Source organism: Eptesicus fuscus, chromosome 3 (assembly GCF_027574615.1).
Source record: "Eptesicus fuscus isolate TK198812 chromosome 3, DD_ASM_mEF_20220401, whole genome shotgun sequence".
In the NCBI taxonomy this organism is placed as follows: Eukaryota; Metazoa; Chordata; class Mammalia; order Chiroptera; family Vespertilionidae; genus Eptesicus; species Eptesicus fuscus.
The window spans coordinates 55,991,623-56,013,041 of record NC_072475.1 but is presented as its reverse complement, the minus strand read 5'-3'; the positions used below and the strand labels follow the sequence as shown (position 1 = coordinate 56,013,041).

At 44.1% G+C, this 21,419-nt stretch overlaps 1 protein-coding gene across 6 annotated transcripts in view; it reads left to right on the top strand.

Moving 5' to 3' along the window:
• KALRN (kalirin RhoGEF kinase) overlaps nucleotides 1-21,419 on the top strand; it is a 664,115-nt gene that overhangs the window by 365,652 nt on the left and 277,044 nt on the right. For all 6 annotated transcript variants that reach the window (XM_028131137.2, XM_008155509.3, XM_054713909.1 and 3 more), the window contains exons 14-15: nucleotides 8,877-9,072; nucleotides 16,459-16,625. In XM_028131137.2, the coding sequence (XP_027986938.2) occupies nucleotides 8,877-9,072; nucleotides 16,459-16,625 (363 nt within the window). The remainder of the gene's footprint in view (nucleotides 1-8,876; nucleotides 9,073-16,458; nucleotides 16,626-21,419) is intronic.

Sequence of the window (21,419 nt, the reverse complement as noted above, 5' to 3'; positions counted from 1 at the left end):
AAATCTCTGACTCTATAATTACAAAGTTTGCTCAGTGCACCTGAAAATTAATCTGTACAATTAACCTGAGTGAGGAATAGAATAGCCAACTCTAAATCCATAGGATCCGCGTTAGGACAAGTTGAGGCCAGGCTGAGGCTGGGAAAAAATGGCCTTCAAGAAAGAAAATTCTGGCCCTATCCAGTTCGGCTCAATGGATAGAGCATCGGCCTGCAGACTGAAAGGTCCCAGGTTCGATTCCAATCAAGGGCACATGCCTGGGTTGTGGGCTGGATCCCCAGTAGGGGGCGTGCAGGAGGCCGCCAATCAATGATTCTCACCATTAGTGTTTCAATCTCTCCCTCTCCCTTCCTCTCTCTGAAATCAATAAAAATATATTTTAAAAAGAAAAGAAAATTCTGCCTGGAGGAGAGCAAACTGGTTGTAATTTACTGGTGGTCTCAACTCTTCAACTGGTTGTATGCAGAGGCCCCCTTAGCGTTTTATATTCGAAAGAGATCGCTCAGTCAACCTTTTATCTGATAGAAATTCAACTCAATAAACATTTAGTGAGTGCCTACTGTGAACCCAAATATATGTTGGGCATTGAGGATACAGCCCCTGGTATCAGGGGACCAGTTGGGGAGAAACACAGGAACCCAACCATCGTACTATATGATCATTCTATGAAAGGGAAAGGCTCTCGGTTCGATGGAACATGGTGGCAGGAATGCCTAGCTCAGTCCGGCTGCTCACAGAAGGTTTCCCAAAGAGAACTCACCTAGAGGACAGGTACGAGTTGGTGGCCAGGATTGGCATCCCTGGAGGATGCCCCCCAACTTCTACCAGATTGTTTCCAGAGCTCAGAGCAGGGGGTGGGGAGAGAGGAGAGACAAGAAGGGAGCTCAGGATTTCTTCACCAGAATACACTTTGATCCTGGATCTTCTCTCTGGAAAAACAGGACAAATCTGCTTTGGCTTTTATTTGGCAGCCTGAAAATGTTTAAAAATGGTCATCTTAGACCTCTGTTCCTTTATCTGAAAAATGTTGGGATTGTGTAAGTTATTTCTGCAGTCCCCTCCGACTTTAAAACTTTGATGACTGTTTCATCGTCAGCCCTTCTCTCTGGTACATATTTCCAATTTATTTACCTCTTTCTGGATGTGACACAGTTTCCAGACACCTGACTCTCCTGGTCACCTGCTGCCGAAGGGACTCTATTTAGCTGCACCTGGCTTACTAGACACACACCTGCATGTGGCGTGTTCAGGACACTGGCACCTCCCAGTGTAGCCCAGGAGACAGGAGCCTTTTCAGTGACTTCATCACCAGTCTTGTCTAGGCCTATGCTCTCTTAAAAGCTGCTGGTTGTCTTTTCAAGGTAATTGCTTTGAATATGCTGACTTTCTTACTAACCTAAATGAAAGCTTTTTATATATTTTCCTTCTCAAATTTTACTTTTTTTTTTTTTTTGCTGGCCCAGTTCTTCAGCCTATCAAAATACATTTAATTTATTATTGCTATAACACTGGCCGTTCGAAATATTGACCAGGTTAGATGGGGCTTCACTGTTCTCCTGTGACACAGAGCCATCGGCCACACAGCCATTCTGTTGACTGAGTCATGGAAGGGCCACATCATCGAGTCCAGTTTCAGAACCTTTTCTTCCTTGATACAGCATGAGAATCTGCAAAGCCTTGCTGTTCTCTGTGTGGGTAATATACCACAAATCCACCACCATAGTAACTGTATCAAGAGAGAAAACAAGGTCTGATTGTGACCAGTCTTTGTGGATCCCTCCTAGAGATCACTGTAGCATTTTCTAAATGTGCCTCAGATCCTTTGAGAAGGAAATACAGAATAAATACACTAAAGTAAACCAAAATCTGCACAAAACATTTATTTATTTGATAGTCTCCTCAAGACTGTTATCAAATTGATTTTTCAGGATCATTGGGGGGTTTCCCCTCCCACCTTCATTTTTTTTTTAAGGATTCTTCATACAGCTTTATTACTCTGGAAAATCACATGTTTTTTTTGTAACTTATTAAAGATCCCTGATGGAAACTTTCATATCACTCTGAAATGGGGTGGGTGCAGGGCCGAAGACCTGAAGTCAGGTTACATTACCAAGTTCAGATGCTGTGTGCTTCTCCTTTCTGGTAGGGATGCAGGGCATTCAGCAGAAGGACATGAGGTAAGCTCCAGTACTAGGAGTTTAGCTTACAGGGGAGAAAATAATTCTGACACTGAGGCATTCATAAGCACTGGGATGAGTGAACAATAGATCTTGTAGGAGCTCTTCAACAAAGGGAGGTCTTTAGAAAACAGAATAGATTCCTACAAGCCTCACACTGATGAAGAAGCAAAGATAAAGACAAAATAACCACTCAAGATCAGTCATGATTATTTTAGAGATCTCAGCTTTAATCATGATGATAATGAAGAAAAGAACATGAAATTGGTCATAAAACTTATTCAGTTATCCAAACGATACAATTGGAATAGAAATTAGGTGGCTGAACATTGGAACTCATCAACTACAGCATGTTGCAATATGTTCTTACATTATGTTGCCAAAAGCAAAAAACAACTGAGTGTATTTCTTTCCTGCCAAGTCCTTTTGCTTTTCCAGAAAATTCTTGTTATATCCCCCAAAGGTCTTCATACAGCTACATAAAGAAATATTTTAACTCTTTAAACGGATTACATATTTCTAAATTAGGGAAAAAGTATGATATACCTTTAAAACAATCTACATTAGAATTCACTGATTTCATCACTTTGTATATCAATTAACAGAAAAGAATTTTACATTATATTCTTAGACAAGAAGAATAGATGACTATGGCAATTCAGCTTATTTTAGTTTTATAGTGGTAACCTATATCAATATACAAACCCATTATAGATAAATAGTTCTTCCCATGTAATGGACCATTTCTCTCACTGCAATATGTCTTTCCCTACCATCCACAACGTGTAGGTCAGTGCAGAATATTTAGCTCTCACTTTTTTCATCCTAGTAAAAATAATGACATCATAAAACAGAAATATGCTCATTTTGCAGTTGATAGTCCAAGTTTCAGAGCAATCTCACCACAATTAAATGCCTTGGACCCTTTCTCCCACTCTTAGTTGGAATGGGTTTGGACCTTAATGTATGTAACATATGGGATAGATATACACATATACATATATTACACATATATAAACACACATGCACCATTTGCTGAGAGACATTATGGCTCAGTCATCAAGTATGTAGTGTTTTGAGTTAGCCTGCTTGGGCTTAAACCTATTTCACCAACTTTACTAATTGTGTGACTTTAGACAAGTTACTTAGTTTCCTCATCTTAAAAATGGGGATGAGAATAATAATTCCTGGCCTATAGGGTTATTAAGGATTTAATGAGTAGAACATTTTTAGCAAAGCGACTGGCACTTAATCAACACTTAATACATTGTAATTGTTATTATTATTCACAATATATTTTCATATCTGTATTTGCTTTCATATTCTAAGCAGTTAAATATGTCATCATATTGTTCCCCATTGTTTCTCTCTGACTTGGTTTCCAGGTCACAGTGGGAACCCCTGAGTGCTCACACAGCTGCTGTGAGAAGCAAAGACATCGCTCCTGCTCTACCTGGGGCAGCCTACACGACCGTCTGCTGATTCTCCCCTCCCACCACTCACACCCTAATATCATATTTCAGATGTGTCTCCTGCTCATGAAAAATGCTCCTAAGGGGTCAGAAACTTCTAGATAGATTAGCATTACCTCTATGCTAAGTGGTCTGGCAGAGCCAGCTTGAAAAACAAAACAAAACACAAAACATAACCAAACTCTTAAACAAAAATATCCTATTGGGGGAAGGCAGTGTGTTTTCTTGCAAGGGTAAATTATTCCTGGCATTTGTAAATGGCCACAAACACAATTTATTGATCTATTCAAGGAACACATGATTAATTTAAAAGGTTCATATGAAATAAAGAAAATGGAGTTATCATGAAGGTTGTTTTTCTTTTAAGAAGAAAACAGGAGAATGATTAAATGGGTACTTCTCCGAAATGGGAATAATGAAAAGAAAGCTACCCTCAGAATCAGTTCTTGGACCAGCCTTATTGATATCGCACCATGGTCAAGAGCACTGGACTTTGTGTGTAGTTGGATGCTCAGCTCTGTGACCATGGGGAAAATGAACTGACTTCTCTGTGTCTTAGTTTCCTGCCAGAGTTGCTATGAGGACTTAATAAAAGAAAGTTAGTCAAATTCTTAACACACTGTCCACACTGGAATACATGCACAAAGTAGAATTTCTTTTTCCACTGTGATCGTTATCATGAGCTGAAGAAAAGGACTACACAGTGAGAGTTCCAACTTTGCAGGTGATAACCAAGAGCTGAGTTGATGGGAATAGACCACAGGAAGTGGGAAGAGAAGGGGCAGGTGGGTTTTGATACAGGCAGGCATAGAATAAAACATTGGGAGGGGAGAAGCTAAAGTGTTCTCTACATAGCAATACTGGGAAAGACCCAGAAAATGGAGGAACCAATGGAGAGGGCTTCCTGAGACCAGAGCCCAAGGCAGCTGCTAAGCCACGTCCCTGGTTAATTTTTGGCAGCAAAATGCTGGATTCAGTGAATCTCGTCTGGCAGGAAAGCCTTGGGCTTTGTTTTGGTGTGAGCCTTCCCATTTCCCACTGCCTCTTACCCTTTATAAATAAATTTCTGTTTAGCTCCTTCTCTGATTTCCCTTATGGCTGTGGCTCTAGAGTAGACAGTTGTTAGAATAGAAATGTTGCCAATGTATCTCTCAAAGAGGTCATTGTACCCTAACACGCCAATTAATTCAGGGGAGCCAGGGAGAGAGAGGCCACTGGAGCCAAGAGTGAGTGGGCCAGGAGCTGAGAAGGAGTTAATTGAGTGGAAGGAGAAAGCAAAATAGGTCGATTAAAAGCTGAATTCCCTGTGGGCACCTTGTGTTCTTCCATTTATTTGGTTCAGGCCCTAGTTTCTGCCCTGAACAAATTCTTCCAGGCTTCTTTTCCAAATGGAGTTAAGTCACCGAATTCATTCCCAGTGCCAGCTTTTCTTTTCAGAGTCTTATCTCTGTATTGGCAAACTAGCCCCTGCCCCATGTGATGAGATAAGCCAGGGATAAACATCTGGTCCGGGGGTCATTTCATGCCAGAGAGGTTACTTTGAAGGCAGTGAGAACTTGAACAGACTGAGAGGAGGGGCATTTCAAAGCCACTGGACCAGGGAGGGAGACTGGAGAGGGCAGAGCTAACTCTCAGGGTCAGTGAGGAAAGCAGCTCACTGATCAGTTCATGTAGCAAGTGTATGAGATGAGGCTGGAAAGCTAGCAGTAGGTAAGCGTCAGGGTTGAAAACAAATTTGTTTCTTAAAAAAAATATATGAGTGCCTGTTATATGCCAGCCTTATGCCCAAAAAAGAAAATAGGAGGAACTCAATGGAAGAACATTCCTTGAGAAATAGAAAATACAGGGTATCCCCCCAAAATGTATACACACTTTGGTTAAATCTGAAAAGAAAGAAACATCAATTGAGCTATTAGCTCAAATGTGTGTATACGTTTTTGGGGACACCTGTAGAAAAGAGACTAATTTAAATTCCAGCAAACATTAGAAATACACAAATCAATCAGGAAAAAGAATTACACAAATCAGACCATTACCAGGCTCTGGGCATCAGTGTGTGGGTGGAATGAGAGGAGAGAGTCAGACACAGAGGAAAGAGCATTTAAGTACAGGAAGGGCGGCTTAGGAGTCAGGCAGAACTGCTGAGTAGTTGCTTGGAATTCATAGTCTTCAGGCCTCATCACAGATTCGAGCCCTCTATGTATTGGTGTCAGGTGGTGAGGGTGGAGGAAGACAGGGAAGGGGAGAAAAAGAATATAGAAACACTGGATATAGAATGTGGACATATTTCACATTTGGTTTAGATGCAGATTCTCAAGATACCAGACCTCTGAGCCCCTCGGTCCCAACAAGCTCCTCTGCTTTGCTCTGCTCCTCCCGGGACCTCGACCTTTCCCTCCACAGGTCCTGGCCCTGGGGTCCCTCGGGATCTTCCTACAGCACACAGACCTGTCATCGACTCCGTTTTATGGAAACAAAACAGAAGCCAAAATGGGGAAGGAAGGCAGGCTCTTCCTTTCATGCTTTTTGTTTTAGTTTTATTCTAATTTCTCTTAGTTTGTAGGCAAAGAAATGGACTAAAAATTTTGGGGGTGCTATTTTCAATATATTATCTCATAAAAGGCTTATATCCAGCATCTATTAAAATCCCACAAATCTATAATCAAAACATAATTATCCTAGTTTTTGAAAAATGGGCAAAAGACTTTAAAAACACTTTTAAAAGGTAGATACAAATGGCCAATAGCATATGAAAATGTGCTCACCATCATTAGTCATCCTAAAACCATGAGATAGCACTTCACACACTCCTACATTTAAATAGACTCATAATATCGAGTGATGGTGAGGATGTAGAGCAATTGGAACTTTCATACCTGCCCACTGGGAATGTTCAGCAAAGACCTACCCTATGACTCTATAATTGCACTCCTAGGTAACTCTAAGAGAAAGGAAAATCTATGTCCATAGTGGCATTTGTGTAAGAACTTTCACATCAGCCTGATTCATAATAGCTAAACACAGGAAACAACCCAAAAATCCATCAGCCAGAGACTTGATAAACAAATTGTGGCACATCTATACAATGGACAGCAGTAGCGAGGAATGAACTACCGATACACACAACCTGGATGCATCTAAAATACAATGTGTTGAACACAGGAAGCCAGACCTAAAAGAGTATATACACTGATTTCATTTGAAATCCAAGAATAGGCTAAGCTACGTCTGTGATGTAAATCATAAAGCGGTACCAGAGTGGGAGAGGGTGGGGCAGGAACTGACGGGAAGGGGGCACAAGTGGACTGCTTAGGGTGATGGAAAGGTTCATATTTTCTTTGGTGATGGCTACATGGATGCATAACATTGTCACAACTCCTAGAACTAATGCTTAAAATACAGGGCGGGGCAAAAGTAGGCTTACACTTGTGAGTACACAAAACAGATTTAATCTTGTATTATTATTAATTACTGTATTATTTTCCTTGTGAACAACTGTAGACCTACTTTTGCCCCACCCTATATGTGTATTTTATTGTATATAAGTTATAGTTTAACTTTTTACATACAAGAAGAAAAACACTTATAAGCCTAGTAGGCTATGTAAGCCTACTCATTTATAAATCATCTCATAAGTTATGTCATTTGTCTGTCTTCTCAGTTTAATTCCTTTCTCTAGTTAGAGAATGAAGTACTTTTCAAAGGTGAATACAACAAAAACCTGTTTTGCCTGGCAACCTGACCCTCAAGCTTCCCACGATAAGCAGAGACTAGGTTTGCCTGCTGAGCCCAGTGGATCCCTTCGATGACCTGAAAAGATGTGGGGGCATGAGGTGGTGTTTTTACCGTTCCCCCACCTCTACGGCAAAGACAGCGGTACACTCCCAAGGAAGAAAGGTCTTACTGTTAGACAAAGAATGGAAACCAGTGTCCCAGAGAGCAGCCCCTGGTTCCTCAGTGCTTGCCTTTCCCCGCCCAGTCACATGGCCCCAACACAGAGGGAACATCCCGCTGCCTCCAGCTGGGCTTCCCCTTCCCTGTGTCCCCATGTTGCTGGAGCAGCAACTCTTGGTGATGGGAGGGTATGATCGTGAAAACCACTAAGCTGGGCTCTGGAGGGTGTCCCTGCGCTGCCCGGGCCAGACTATGGCTGTTCCATCCGGGATGAGGCTTTCACTTTCTCTTCTGGGAACGGGGTGACAGTCCCTGTGCCATTGCCTTCCTGGGGCTGCTGAGGGGGCAGCACAAGAAAACAGACCTGGAAACCATGTTAGAAAAGTTTCTACCTGCTTCACATGCCAGGCGGAACTATCACCCAGTTCGGTACATCTGAGCTCCTGCTCTGGGAATGATGGCTGCATTTGCAAAGGAAGTGTAGGATTTGGACTCTGTGCAATCACCTGTTTGAGAGTAGGTGAGGGGAAGCCACATGAGCAGAGGTGTCAAGCAATAACAGATTAGCAAACTCATATTGAGACAAAGTTTCCATTCGTTACATGCTTCCGTGTTTATTAGATTCGTCAGTGCCTTTCGGTAGAGTATAATCTGCTTGGATTCTGTACCTGGACTACACATTTCCCCTTGTACTGCCACCATCTCCGGGTGTCAGCCTTTGTAATAGAGGGAGAGAACCCGCACAAAAGAACACGGGAGCTGAGGAAGCCCGCAGCTTGGATGGACACCAACTCTCATTGATTGTGTAGCCTCAGGCCACTTACTGGGCTTCTCCAGCCCTCAGTTTCTATTTATTGAAGAGCTAGACGTAATCCTTAAGTTCTGAGGACTCTCCAATGATGAGATGTTTTAGGGTGGTTGTGTGGTGTGGTGGAAAAAGTCTTTGCAGTCAGTAGAAGACCTGAAATCCAGCCTGGGGTCTGCCCCTTGTGAGCAGGATGAACTCCGCACGGCATTCCACCTTACTGAGGGAGCAGCTTCCTCTTCTCCAGGGCATTGCGCTCAAACTGGATGGAGTACTAAACATTTTATAAACCACAATTCATCATACAAACGTCTCCTGCTATTCCACTGCTGCTGCAACACACGCAACACACTTTGAAAGGCATGCATGCATGCGTGTGTGGCCATGTTGCTTAAATGTAGTCTAAGAGTCAAAGAGATGCAAAGCCGAGACTGATCTGAGAGTCAGGTTAGTTAATAAGGCTTGGGATCCATGAGCTTAGCAGCCTCGTGGACCGGCGAGCCTGGCCTGATGGCTGTTCCCTCACAGGTGACAGCAGAGCTAGACGCCTGGAACGAGGACTTGCTCCGGCAGATGAACGACTTCAACACGGAGGACCTGACGCTGGCAGAGCAGCGGCTGCAGCGCCACACGGAGCGGAAGCTGGCCATGAACAACATGACCTTCGAGGTCATCCAGCAGGGCCAGGATCTGCACCAGTACATCATGGAGGTCCAGGCCTCAGGTAGGCAACCTGTCCCAGCCTTGTTCTCCTGGCGGGGAGGTGATGAAAACAAGAACACCAGCTTGCCTCCAATGCGCCCTTTCACTCTGTTCATTCATTTCATTCCTACGGGTATAAGGAACGATTTTTGCCCCCATTTTAAAGAAGAAAAAAACTGAGCATGAGAGTTGAAATAACTTGTGCAGGGCTGGCCAGTTAGGCTGTGATAAAGATGGAACTAGGACCAGGCTCTCCTGATTCTGTGGAGAGAATAGGGAAACACCAGTGGTAGAAATTAGCACAGATCCCCCCCCCCCCCCCCCCAAAAAAAATGGTGGCCTGGAAAAATAAACCAGGTGGGCTCCAAAAGCAATCAGCCATCCCTGTGAATCTATTCAAATGTGTAGACATCTGCTATTCCACCCCCTATAACCCCCATACACACTCTCTCGTGCCCTGTCCTCCACCCCCAGGGCTGGCTCCTTATCTCCAGTCCATGCCTCTCAGAGTCCTGTGTTTTATCACTGGTCTGTGCATGAGTGTAAGAAGTGCTGATAAAAATTTATGGCAAGGTTGTATAATTTTATAACTCCTCAAAAAAACATGGTCGAGTTACCCAGATTTGACTTCTTTTCCTGCTCGGGATTTATTCACTACCCTAGAAATGCACGCAACCTGACTGTTATACCTCCAGGCCGGCCTTTGTTGTTAGAACAGAGGGAACCATCACAGTCCCTAGTCCAACGAGCCTAGAAAAAGAAACCACTCATGTGAGCACATACCATTGGAGTGCTAGAACCCAGGCCTGTACACCCAAAGCCACCCATTGCCCTCCTCCCCCTCACCCCTTCACCCTTGTTGGGTCAGGTTTCTTACCCTCTTAGAGGGGGCAGACACAGGCTCAGGTCACCAACTCTTTAAAGCACTGTTGGTCCATATCCTTGTTGATCATGAAGAATATTTACATGCATGGGATTGTTAGGCGGATCTTAACAATCAAACTTAACTTTAGGGTACTGTTTCTTTTAATGACCTGAAGGAGTACATTCCAGCATTCAAAGGAACTTCCCTTCTAACCAGAGGAGAGACACCTAGTAAATTCTACTCACTTTGGTCAGCAGGACATTTCCTTGAATTTTCGTTTGTGTTGTGAACAGGTCTGTGTAGAGGTGTGCAGACTGTGCCTCCTCATACAGCCCCAAGATGGGTCATTCACATTGTAGTCTATCTGCTGACTGTTTTATGACAATGCCCAGGCCCCACGCCCAAGCTACTCTGATTTAACAACCTCTAAATGGGCCTTGGGCATCAGCAACAACTCCTCAGATGATTCCACTGTGCAGCCAGGGCTGAGACCACTGCTTTTCATGCAATGGTTAAATCACAACAGCTGATATCTATGAAATGAATGCCCCAGGAGACCCCCAAATGTGGCTCCCAGATCAGCAGCATCAGCAGCATTTGAGGACTTGTTAGCAATGCAAGCTTAGCCATGGCTGGTGGGCTCAGTTGGTTGGGCATCGTCCCATGCACTGAAAGGTTGCTGGTTCGATTCCCTGTCAGGGCACATGCCCAGGTTCAGGCTCCATCCTCACTAGGGGGTGTGTAGAAGGCAGCCAATTGATGTTGCACTCTAACTTCGATGTTTCTCTCTCTTCCTCTTCCTCTTCCTCTCTCTCTCTCTCTCTCTAAACATCAATAAAAAAATATCTTTAAAAAATGCAAGTTTAAAGGCCCATCCCTAGGACCTATCACATCAGAATCTCTTGGGGTTGGGCCCACCAATCTGTGTTTCAAAGCCCTCCAGATAATTCTGATGTACCGTTGCCAGTCTAGGTCCTTGCTACTCAAAGTGTGGGTTCTGGACCAGCTGTTGGCATTGTTGAGCGCTGATTAGAAATGCTGAATCCCAGGCCTTATCCCAGACTTAGGAATCTGGATCTGCATGTTAACAAAATCTCCAGGTAAATCATGTGCACATGACAGTTTGAGAAGCCTGTACCTTTTTAAGGCCTTATCAGGGAATGGGGGAAACTGTGATCCTTCCTCTGGACTCAGGGTTTCACCCTATGGCTTGCCCTCATGATGTTCACAATAGCTGGCTATCCAGCTGAGCCTAGGAAGCATGAGAGAATGCAGACACAGTGCCTAGGAGAGAGGCCCTAGGAGAGACACCCTATAGGGATGTTCTCTTCATCCCTCAGTATTGATGTGTCTGGCAGGAGGGAGCTTGTCTGCCTGAAAACCTGTGGCACTTAGGACCAGGGTTCTGGCATGACCTGGGGGAAGCCCACTTCTGTGCCAAGAGTCAGGTATCCATGGTAACAGGAAAATCTGCTGGGAGCTGGCAGTCCCTAAAGACTGCTTAAGATGGAGGGGCGAGGGGTAGTTGTACTTGGCAGCCACCTTAACCATGAGGGCTGCGTGGGTGAAAACACCCCAGGCAGATGGGCTGCCCACCCCCACAGTATCCTGTTCTGGAAATGAGCTTTGTCAAAAGAGGCTGCATTGGCCTGTTCAGGCCGCTCTGCTGGTACTGGCTGTTCCCCTGCTCTTGCCGCATCTAGCTTCTCAGTCTGGCATAGCCCAGGAGGCTTCCCAGGGAATTAATCCAGGGGTTTCAGGGACACTCACTCTGCTGCAGAAAGCCTGGTCCTGCGGAGGAGGCAGCTCTCTCCTCTCTGGCTGGGGGGCAGGAGGGCAGAGTCATGTCAGAGCTGGGAGTGGGGAGGGGGAGGTTGGGGTGGACTCAGCTGGACCCAGGTGGCCAAAGTATGCAGGACTTGAGAGACGCAGGAATGAGGCAATAAGGGGCTTGGGCATTTATGATGTACATCGAATGAACTATGTTTAAATTAAAGATAAAATAAACTGTTAACGTTAAAAAAAGGAAAATAAGCAGAATTAATAATTTGGTTGATATTTAGCCCTTCATGCTAAATTAAGGGCTTATACTTTGATTTTGTAGGAGTAAATGGAAGTAGAGAATTTCCATACACTTATTTTCAGGTGTGAAATTTATAACATTGAGCCAGGTTCTACTTAATCCCTCTGGGTGCCAACAACTCTAACCAAAACAGAAGCCTTTGCTTAAATCGGCATCAGCCTTAGGGATAGAAGGCAGAGTAGGAACACTCTCCTCACTTGCTCATTGTGCTTTCCTCACATTAGCGGTGTCTATTTGAGTCTCAAGTTGGGAGGTGTTTGCTGGTAAGAGTCAAGGTGGAGGGATATGCTGGCTGAATTCAGGGTCCAGTTCCTCCTTTTTTTCCCCTCTGTAAACCTTACTTTCTTCTTCTGTCCAGTGTGGCAGGTGGACCTTGATTCCTAAAGTTCTCACTTTCCATGCTGCAGCTCCATCATCACCATTGGTTATGCCACAGGTCTTCTGTCTAATGTAACCTGGCCATGTGACTGTTACACTTGACCTTACGAATAAGACGAGAGCCATATGCCCTGTGGATCTGCTCCTTTTGTGGTTGAATCACAGCTTCAAGTTCTCTCCTTATGCAAGGCGTTGAAGTGAAAACATCTCTGGAGTCTGTGGCAATGATGCTTAAAATTTACTCCAACCACAGTATTTGAAAATAAATTTTAAAATAAATTAAGTTTTTTTTGGGGGGTCACTCTTCTCCATGAGCGTAGAGGTTAAGGTGCAGCGAGGAGAGGCTTGGCATCCCACCCTCACCACCTACTTCCTGGGTGTCCTTGAGCATGTGACTCACTCTCTAAGCCTCACCGTTCTCTGGAAAATACCAATCATGAGAGTAACAACCCAAGAGAGTCACTGTGAGGATGCAGTGGGGTAATTTCTGAGCATGGCAAGGGGTCCGCAGAGCTTGATGATGATCATACATTACTCTAGCATTCCAGCACACAGTGCGTTCGGTTGGGGTCACTGTGTTCCTGTAGCTTCTGCAGCAGCTACAGTGAGGGCAGAGGGTTGTGTCCTGCCCACAGCAAGTTCTCATTAATAACACTGGCTGAGTCATCAAGATTGAACATCATCGTGGGTGACACAGATGCAGGTAAAAATAATAGGCCACAAATAATTTTACTTACGTTGTAAAAGGAAGGAAAGGCCTGTGTTTTTCCAAGCTACTCTGGGGTTGATGGGAATGTGGACCTTGGGGGGCAGGTCTGAGAGGAGGGCAGAAGAGAACCTGGTGTAAAACAAGGGTTCTCGAGACTTGGCTGCATATTTAGAATCCCATGGGGAACTTCTCTAAAATACGAAGATCTGGGCCCCACCCCTCAGGGATTCTTACTTAATTAGTCTGGAATGGGTCCAGATTTTTAAAAACTTCCCAGGTGATTTCAATGTAGAGCCAAGGTCGATAAGACTGATCTAAAAACCTGATTAAAGCACTGTAATTTCTGAACTGAGTGTAATACTGAGGCAGTGATGTGGAAAGAGAAGTGGAGAGGGGAGAAGAAAAAAAGAAAGAAAGAAAAAGGTGTTCTCTATCCAAGGCTGATATATATTCAAAGAACACAGTCGAAACGCATATTACAAGAATGGGCAGTATAGCCAGGAATCCCCAACTCTTACACTAGACCATAGATGCCTCTCCTTGAGGAAATTAAAGTGCCCCCCCCCCCCGCCCCACCGGACCTGGCAGCAAAGGAAAGCGAAGTGAGAGTTTATTACTAACGGTGGCCTTGAGCCCCAAATAAGCACAATGCCAAACCGTCTAGTAACTGTGTGTAACAGAAGAACCATTGTACGTCTGATCCAGTGGTTCCCAATCTTGTCTGCATGTTGGACTCACCCGGGAGCTTTAAGATTTACCGATTCCGGTGTTCTTGGTCTGGGGTGTGGGCATGGAATGGTGATTTTTAAAAAAATTTCTCCAGATGAATCTAATGTGAGCCTAGGTTGAGAGCACTGGTCTAAAAGTGTCCAAACTACCATAGTTTCTAATTATATACTTTGAGCAAATACATAAATAGCAATGGTAAGATTTTATGTTTCCATTTTATACAAACCATTTCACAGTCCCATCAGTAATCAATAGTGACCGTGTTAAAATTTCCCTAAGGGAAAGGAAAAAGTGGGAAAATGGGTAATTTTTAGACTACTAAAGCCAGGCACTGTATATACTGGTACTTTATCTCTGAGTCCTCACAACACACCCAGAAGTCTTTCTTGGGATTCCCATTTTACCCAGGCTCAGAGAGGACGTGGAGATCAGATACCATGGATAGGTTACAGCCTATGGATTCAAAGTTACATCTGTCCTTCCCCAAAGCTCTCAGGTACTTTCCACCACAGCACATGGCCTGAGTGCCTCCCTAAAGAGGTATTTATTGGGTGTTCTGAGTCAAGCACTGGGCTAGGTCCTGAAGATGTGGAGAGGCATAAGACAGACTTGGACCTAGTATCAGAGAGCCTGCATTTCTGCAAGAGCATGGAGAAGTTAATAAGGAACAAGCCTCAGTGCAAGTGTTCTGATGGAGGGATAAGAACAGGGCATTGTGGGAACATCAGAAACTTCAATACAACATTCTATAAGGAGACTGACAAACTATTTTATCACAAACTAGAGGCCCGATACACGAAATTCGTACGTGGGTCGGGTCCCTAAGCCTGGCCGGCGATCAGGGCCAATCTGTGGGGTGACCGGCAGGGCGATGGTGGGACCCCACTGGCACCCACCTTGGCTGGCCTGGGCCTACGGACTGGAGGCAGCTCCTGCATTGAGCATCTGCCCCCTGGTGGTCAGTGCGCATCATAGCAATTGGTCATTTCCCCAGTTGTTCTACTGTTCGGTCGATTTGCATATTAGGCTTTTATTATATAGGATACATTTCAATACTTGATACAAAGAACAAACATTCTTATTGCGGCATTTCTGAGAGCCCCTGAGGAGGCTAATTAAGCCTCTGATTGGGAGTAATGTCAACACAAGAAAACTATTTGCTGTTGATGGATGGATATGTGCCAACTGATGGGTTTTAACTGGGACCCATTTCAATGTGTTGGAGGCAGTGGGAGAGAGTGGTGAGTTTCTATTCTTTTGGGTGCAGCTGGAATAAGTCTTCCTGTTTTCCCATTCTCCATCCACAACATGATGCGCTACTGAGGAGCGCAGAGATGTCCTAGGCATCATCCTTACTCATTCCAGTTCCTGTGTTCATCTCTCAGAAAACAATCCAAGCGAGGTAGATGAGAATGGAGGGCAGGCTACGAGCCTCTTCTGGATGATGTCCTAAGCAGGTGGATGACCCCTTTGATGCATTACTAGGCGTAGAGACCTATTTACCTGCAGTGTGGCAGGGGTGAGCCATGAGCTTCCTGTAGAAAGACACTTTGCCCAAGCCCAGCACCCTAAACGTCAGAGACGCATGCAGAATGAAAACCGAGCTGGAAAAAACCCACATGGTGGCTGGAAGCAGGGAAGAGCATCTACTTCTGCAGATGGATTTTAATTAGATTTTCAGAAGGTAAACATGGGGTCAAGGGTCATCCCATTTAGCTGAGCACTGCAGACGTAGAAATGTTGTGTTGCTTCTCATTTTTTATTTCAGTCAAGGAGAGGCTCTACCTCATCCTCTCGGTAATTGAAAATAGTAAGTGGAGGGAGTTGGCTGCCAAAAGGACAGGCTGTTCTTTTCTGTCTCCCGTGGATATTTCAGGAGCGAGGACTGGGAATTATGAAACTGACAGAAAAAAATAAACATGAGAAGATACTGAAATTATTACCATATAACACCAGAAAATTTCTTTCCCACTCTCCCATATTGTCATTATATAAAACACTATTTTTGCCTCTATAGAAATGAATTTCCTTTCGCGTGTACAGCCGTCCCCTGTACTACCCCGACTGTATGCTGCAGGTGTATCGGTGGTGGCAGAGGTGAATGTCTGATGGTGTGAGTCAGAGCAAGGGGATGTCTCCCAAAGCAGATTTCTTTTTCAGGCGGCCATCCACTGAGATTGGTGGGCTCCCCAGCTGACCAGCTAACGAGAATGTGCCTTGGGCAGAAGTGCCTGGGACGGGGTCTTTTTGGCTTTATTTTATATTTCCCAGTATGATCCAGAGGCTGGCTTGTGAATATTCTGGGTGTTGGCAAATCCCCCCTCAGAGACTGCTGGGTGCTGTCTTGTCTGGGGATGGACTTCCAGAGAACCAGCTCTCTATAACACCAGTCGATATAAGGAGCTGACCATCTGTTGAAAACTTAGTCCCAGGCAAAGGACCAGTTAACCCAAAAGAGATGCCATGTTGGAGCATCCCAAACCAAGCCCGTTATGACAGTCTGTCCGGTTTCACAGAGGGATGCATAGTAGTTGAGAGGGTGCTGATAATGGCTATTTCTGAATTCCAGCTTTTATATGACTATTGAATGAAATGTAGTCTTTATGGTACTACCTGGTTTTTAATTGTTTATCTTTTAAATCAGGAATTGAGTTAATCTGTGAGAAAGACATTGATCTGGCAGCTCAGGTGCAAGAGCTACTGGAGTTCCTCCACGAGAAGCAGCATGAGCTGGAGCTCAATGCGGAGCAGACGCATAAGCGGCTCGAGCAGTGCCTCCAACTGCGGCACCTCCAGGCTGAGGTCAAGCAGGTGAGCCTGGCTCCTCCACCTTCCACTCAGGCTTCCCTCCCGGGCTTCCCAACGGGGCTGGGCCTGCTCCTGGTATGGGGTGAGGCGTACAGAGCCACAGGTGTAACCAGACCTCAGAAATAGATGAGTTAAGGAGTGGTTGTATTAGTTTCTGAAAGCTGGGCTGCCACCTATTGGATCTGACAAACAGGTCTGAGGGTCCAGTGGCCCAAACAAGAAATGCATAATTCCTCGTTCATAACAATCTAAGGAGAGCATTCCTGAGTTGTTCTTAGACACTGAAGGTTTTTCTCTTCCTTTGCATCCCCAATCCTGGCATACAGTTCATGGGAAATACAAATCCTTTATCAATAAGTATATGGAGACTTTGGAGCTCGGTTGATTAATTTGGGGCCCCTGTGTGCCTAGTAATAGTACCTGTCACATAGATGATAGTCAATACATGGTAGCAGTTGCCATCATTCTTTTCAGTGTGGTTCCAATAACATTTTATTACCACATGAAAGTCAGTTTTTAAAAGGGTTCTTATCTATATGAGACATGATACTAGCCGTTTTTCTAAGGACATACCCAGGTCTCTAGGAATCTCTGGGGACATACCATGACCCATGGCACATTTAAAAAATACTACATATTTTACTCTTATGTACACCGACTGCTAGAGCTTTTGGATTTAAATCTATTAATGTACCCCAGGGAACAAAAACATCATATTTGATTTAATGATTGCTTGGTCCCTTGGAGTCAGGGTATTCCTTGCTAATGCCATGACTTAGTTATAACATTGTTATTTATTAAAGTGGACAAAAGTATCTTCTGTGCTCCCCTTCTCCCCCAGTTCGTGCTCAGCCAGAGCCCACACATGCTGTGCTGGAGATTCCCCACTGAGCCCCAGGCAAGACCAGATCACAGCGCTGCCATCCAAGTTGTTTTCCGCTTAGTTGCACTGGGATCCCGCGTGGGTCTCTGGAGAGAAATATTATTCACGGGGACATGGTGGGACTCCTGGCAGGCCCGGAGCAGTGAGGAGAATACAAATCAGAAACGCTTGGCAGTAATGATAGTACTTTCTTTTCGTATGAGAAGTATTTTTTTCATTCGTGATCTCATTATAGGTGAACAAGCCATGGGGGGAAGTGGTGTATGTTTACTGTACAAATGGGGAAACTGAGGTACCATAGGATTAGTGCTCCCAGGGCCTCTTGACCAACTCAAGCTAAAACTTGAACCCAGGCCTCCTAAATTCAGGGTCCTACAATTTGCCTCTGCAAGACCCCATGCCCACCCTGCGGTTTCGGGGGAAAGAGAAAGAAGCCCTGCAGCAGAATGCAGTCCGGGTTTTCTTGGCCTCTGCAGCATTACACTGAATCGCCGGCAGGCGTGGTTTACACCTGGCAGCGAGGTGGCACCTACCCGCTCACTCAGCGGGCTCCAGAGGTCATGGGAGTCCTCTGCTCTGCATGCTGTTATTCCTGTCAGTGAACAGTGGCAGGGACGACCATCCGAACAAAACAGAGCAGATGAAAATTATCCCTATTTGACTTTGAAATGAATCTACTTTTGCTTTTGTTCCTGTTTTTTTTTACTTATTTATTTATTTTTTTGCTCCAGCATTAACAGTGTAGAGCAAACACCCTAATTATGTTTTTGTGTGTGACTAATATGAAAATGGAAATGAATGTTCATCCTCCAAGTATACATCCTGTATAGAATGGGGAGCTGGGATGATGATAACACAGTTTGTCAAATGGGAAAGTGAAACATCTATCTATGAGTAATTCAGGCTTGATGAATATCTATATACATTTCCATTCAGCATTGTATGAGTTGGAGAACCAAAACAGAATCCTCCTATGGGGCTGAGGAAACCCCGTCTCTCCCCATGCTCAGAATGACACACAGTGGGATTGGAGTTCCAAATGGGGCTGGATTGCTCGCATCAGAATTTAGGGAAACTGTGAAGGCCTTTGCAAAGGACAGCGGCCTTGGGGGTGACAGGGGACTGCTGTTCGGTCCAGCCACCATGCCTCATTAGACAGACTTGTTTTCCTTGTCAATGTAACACTCTTTCTCTAGAGAGTTGTCTGATCCTGTTCAGAGCAGGCATTTGCATTTGATGGAAGTTGGTGAAGCAGGAAATATTGATTAGGAAGCTGTCGACCCTTGGAAAGAGGGAGTTAATTTAGATGTCAGTATTGATCAGTGGGGCTACATTTAGACACCAGCTTGAAAACCAGAGTTTTCTTTTTAATATACTCTCAAAAGAAGAAAAGAATAAAAGAAAAAGGACATTTAATGGAAATGCCATCAATGGGGACAGAAAAGGGGAGGACAACAATGTGTTATTATACCGCTCTGTCGTTAGAGCTCTCAGAGAGGAAAGGTTGAGATGTGGCCATCATAATCTTAAGTGTTGTTACGTCACAGTTACATGAAACTGAAGCTTTGAGGGGGACGATGCCACAGACATTAGACTGAAAATTATTTTCAAGTGTTCAGGACAAAGGAAATTGGTTAATGCAACTGATTTTTTCCCCTGAGGGATTACCTAGGACTTTGTATGTAAGATAAATGGCCCAAATACCTCCAGAAAAATGTTGAGTCTTAAAGGGAAACCACTTTCCTGATTACAGCCCATGGTCCAGGGCTCCAGACCACCCACATGCTCCCTTTCTTCTAGAAAAGTCGTTCAGATTATTCTTGAGACCCCACAGAATGCTCTGATTGCTTTCCAGGAAAATTGCTACTCGGGTAAGGATGACCTCACATTTACTAGATAATTTAGGAAGATCTGAATAGCCTATTTAATGGGCATAAAACTAAGTGAATTTCCATATGTATTCCTGAAGAGCAGTGCATTTAGCAGAAAATAGGCCAAAATGGATTTATAAGATTTAGGGGCTCTAAGCAATGGGGAGAGATACCACATGTATTTGTCTACTAACGATATTGACTTAAATTAGCCCTATGGACCAAATACTGGCCAAAATTTGCATAGTAGCAAGATGGACATTCAAAACAAAGGAGAAAAATATTATGCTGTTCTCATATTCCTGTTGAGAATACTGTGTTCAATTGGGTTCACTATACATAGAACTTAGAAAAGAGTTGGAGTAAATCCAAAAAAGAGGCAACCACTATCCATTTCTATCCATTTCTGTCCAAGTGGAGATAATGAAGAAGACACGTGGTCATGGCCTGTAAAACCACGATGGATGAACCTATACCGTCTCAAACATCATGAATCTTTAGAACTAAGAAACATTGAAAACATGACAGGCTCCCAGTTACCCTCTGAGGGGCTGATGATTGTCCTGTGGCTGGAGTTTCAGAAGTGGCTGTGCCTCGTGATGATATCTGCAGTCGCAGACCTCAGAGTCAGTGGCTTTGAGTGCAACCTCACAGATTTATTGTCAGCATGACTTAGAGAACAGAGCTATGTACCAGCAGCTTCCTCAGCCTACGTGGTGGCAGGGTCCACCTGCCCAGATTGGATGGCTTCATTGTTTGTGGACATCCACATCCAGTTAACTAAACAAGTCTCCTAACCCAGTTAGCTGTGCTTTCTTGGCCTGAGGAAGCAATAGATCTCCATTTCCGTTCCCTTGCTCAGCTCTGACGGTGTCCCCAAGAAACCATACTCTTTCAGTCCCTCATTTCTGCAAAGCTACATTCTCTGGTGTACTATGGTTATAGGGGCCGTCCCAGAATTTTGAAAGAAGTGTGGAATGTTAGGGCTCAAAGTGACCTTCAAAGATCATCTAACCTATAGGTAAACTGTTGCCTCAATGATTGGTCAACATAAAATGTTCACTTGGTGGATTATATGTTATGGTTTTCAAAGTACTTGTCCATTAATTATTTTATTTCATCTTTGCCCTGTGACTTAGGCAAGCAAGAGGTTACCATTTTACAGAAAATAAAACTGAGCCTCAGAGAGATGAAATGTTTCCAAACTCACACAGCTCAAGATTGGTAGAACCAACACTTTCTCATTTTTATTATAATATTTCTTCTACTACCTTGCACTCAATTGGATGCTCACTGGAGAATAAATAACCATCTTTATGAACCAGGAACCCTAAGGACTATAGTAATAGAGAATTGCACCAACAAGAATTGTCATTAATCAGAGTACAAAGAATGATAACAAAACAGCTAAGACACCTACTTAACATTAGGAGGCCCAGAGTATGCCAATAAATGCTACAAATACTGGGACAAAAATTAATATTCCCAGACTTTCTCTCTTCTCATTGTGAGAGGTACCAATGAAGAATCATAGCATTACCTAGCTTTGCTCCAGAACTAAAAATGAGCACCACCACTATTGTCCTGCTATGTTGCATCAACCCTGACACAGAGAGTGACGGTACTGCTATCCTAACCTTACAGATGAGAAAACAGACTCGGAGGGTTAGTAACAAAGCCAGGAGTGCTGACTTCAGGTTTTATGCTCTTTCTCTACTATCTCAGTTCTGCTTCTAGGACTAACTCATTCATAGGGATCAGTCCCACCCTGACTGAACCTGAAGCATGGCTATGAACTGCCATGGATTTTTTATCTTCCTAAAATCAAGTCTCCCACTTTAAAGTCCTGCAATGCCTTTATAAATAGTGTTTGGGAAATAAAAGTGAGCAAGGATGTCAAAGATATGGCATGATTTAATGAAAGAGGTAAAGGCTGGAGCCCATAATATTTCTAAATGGAAAAGCTGGTAAATGGGGATCCCACAACCACAGCTACAACTGATGCTTCAGTTGGCTGAAACTGGAGAGGAATATCTCCTCAGG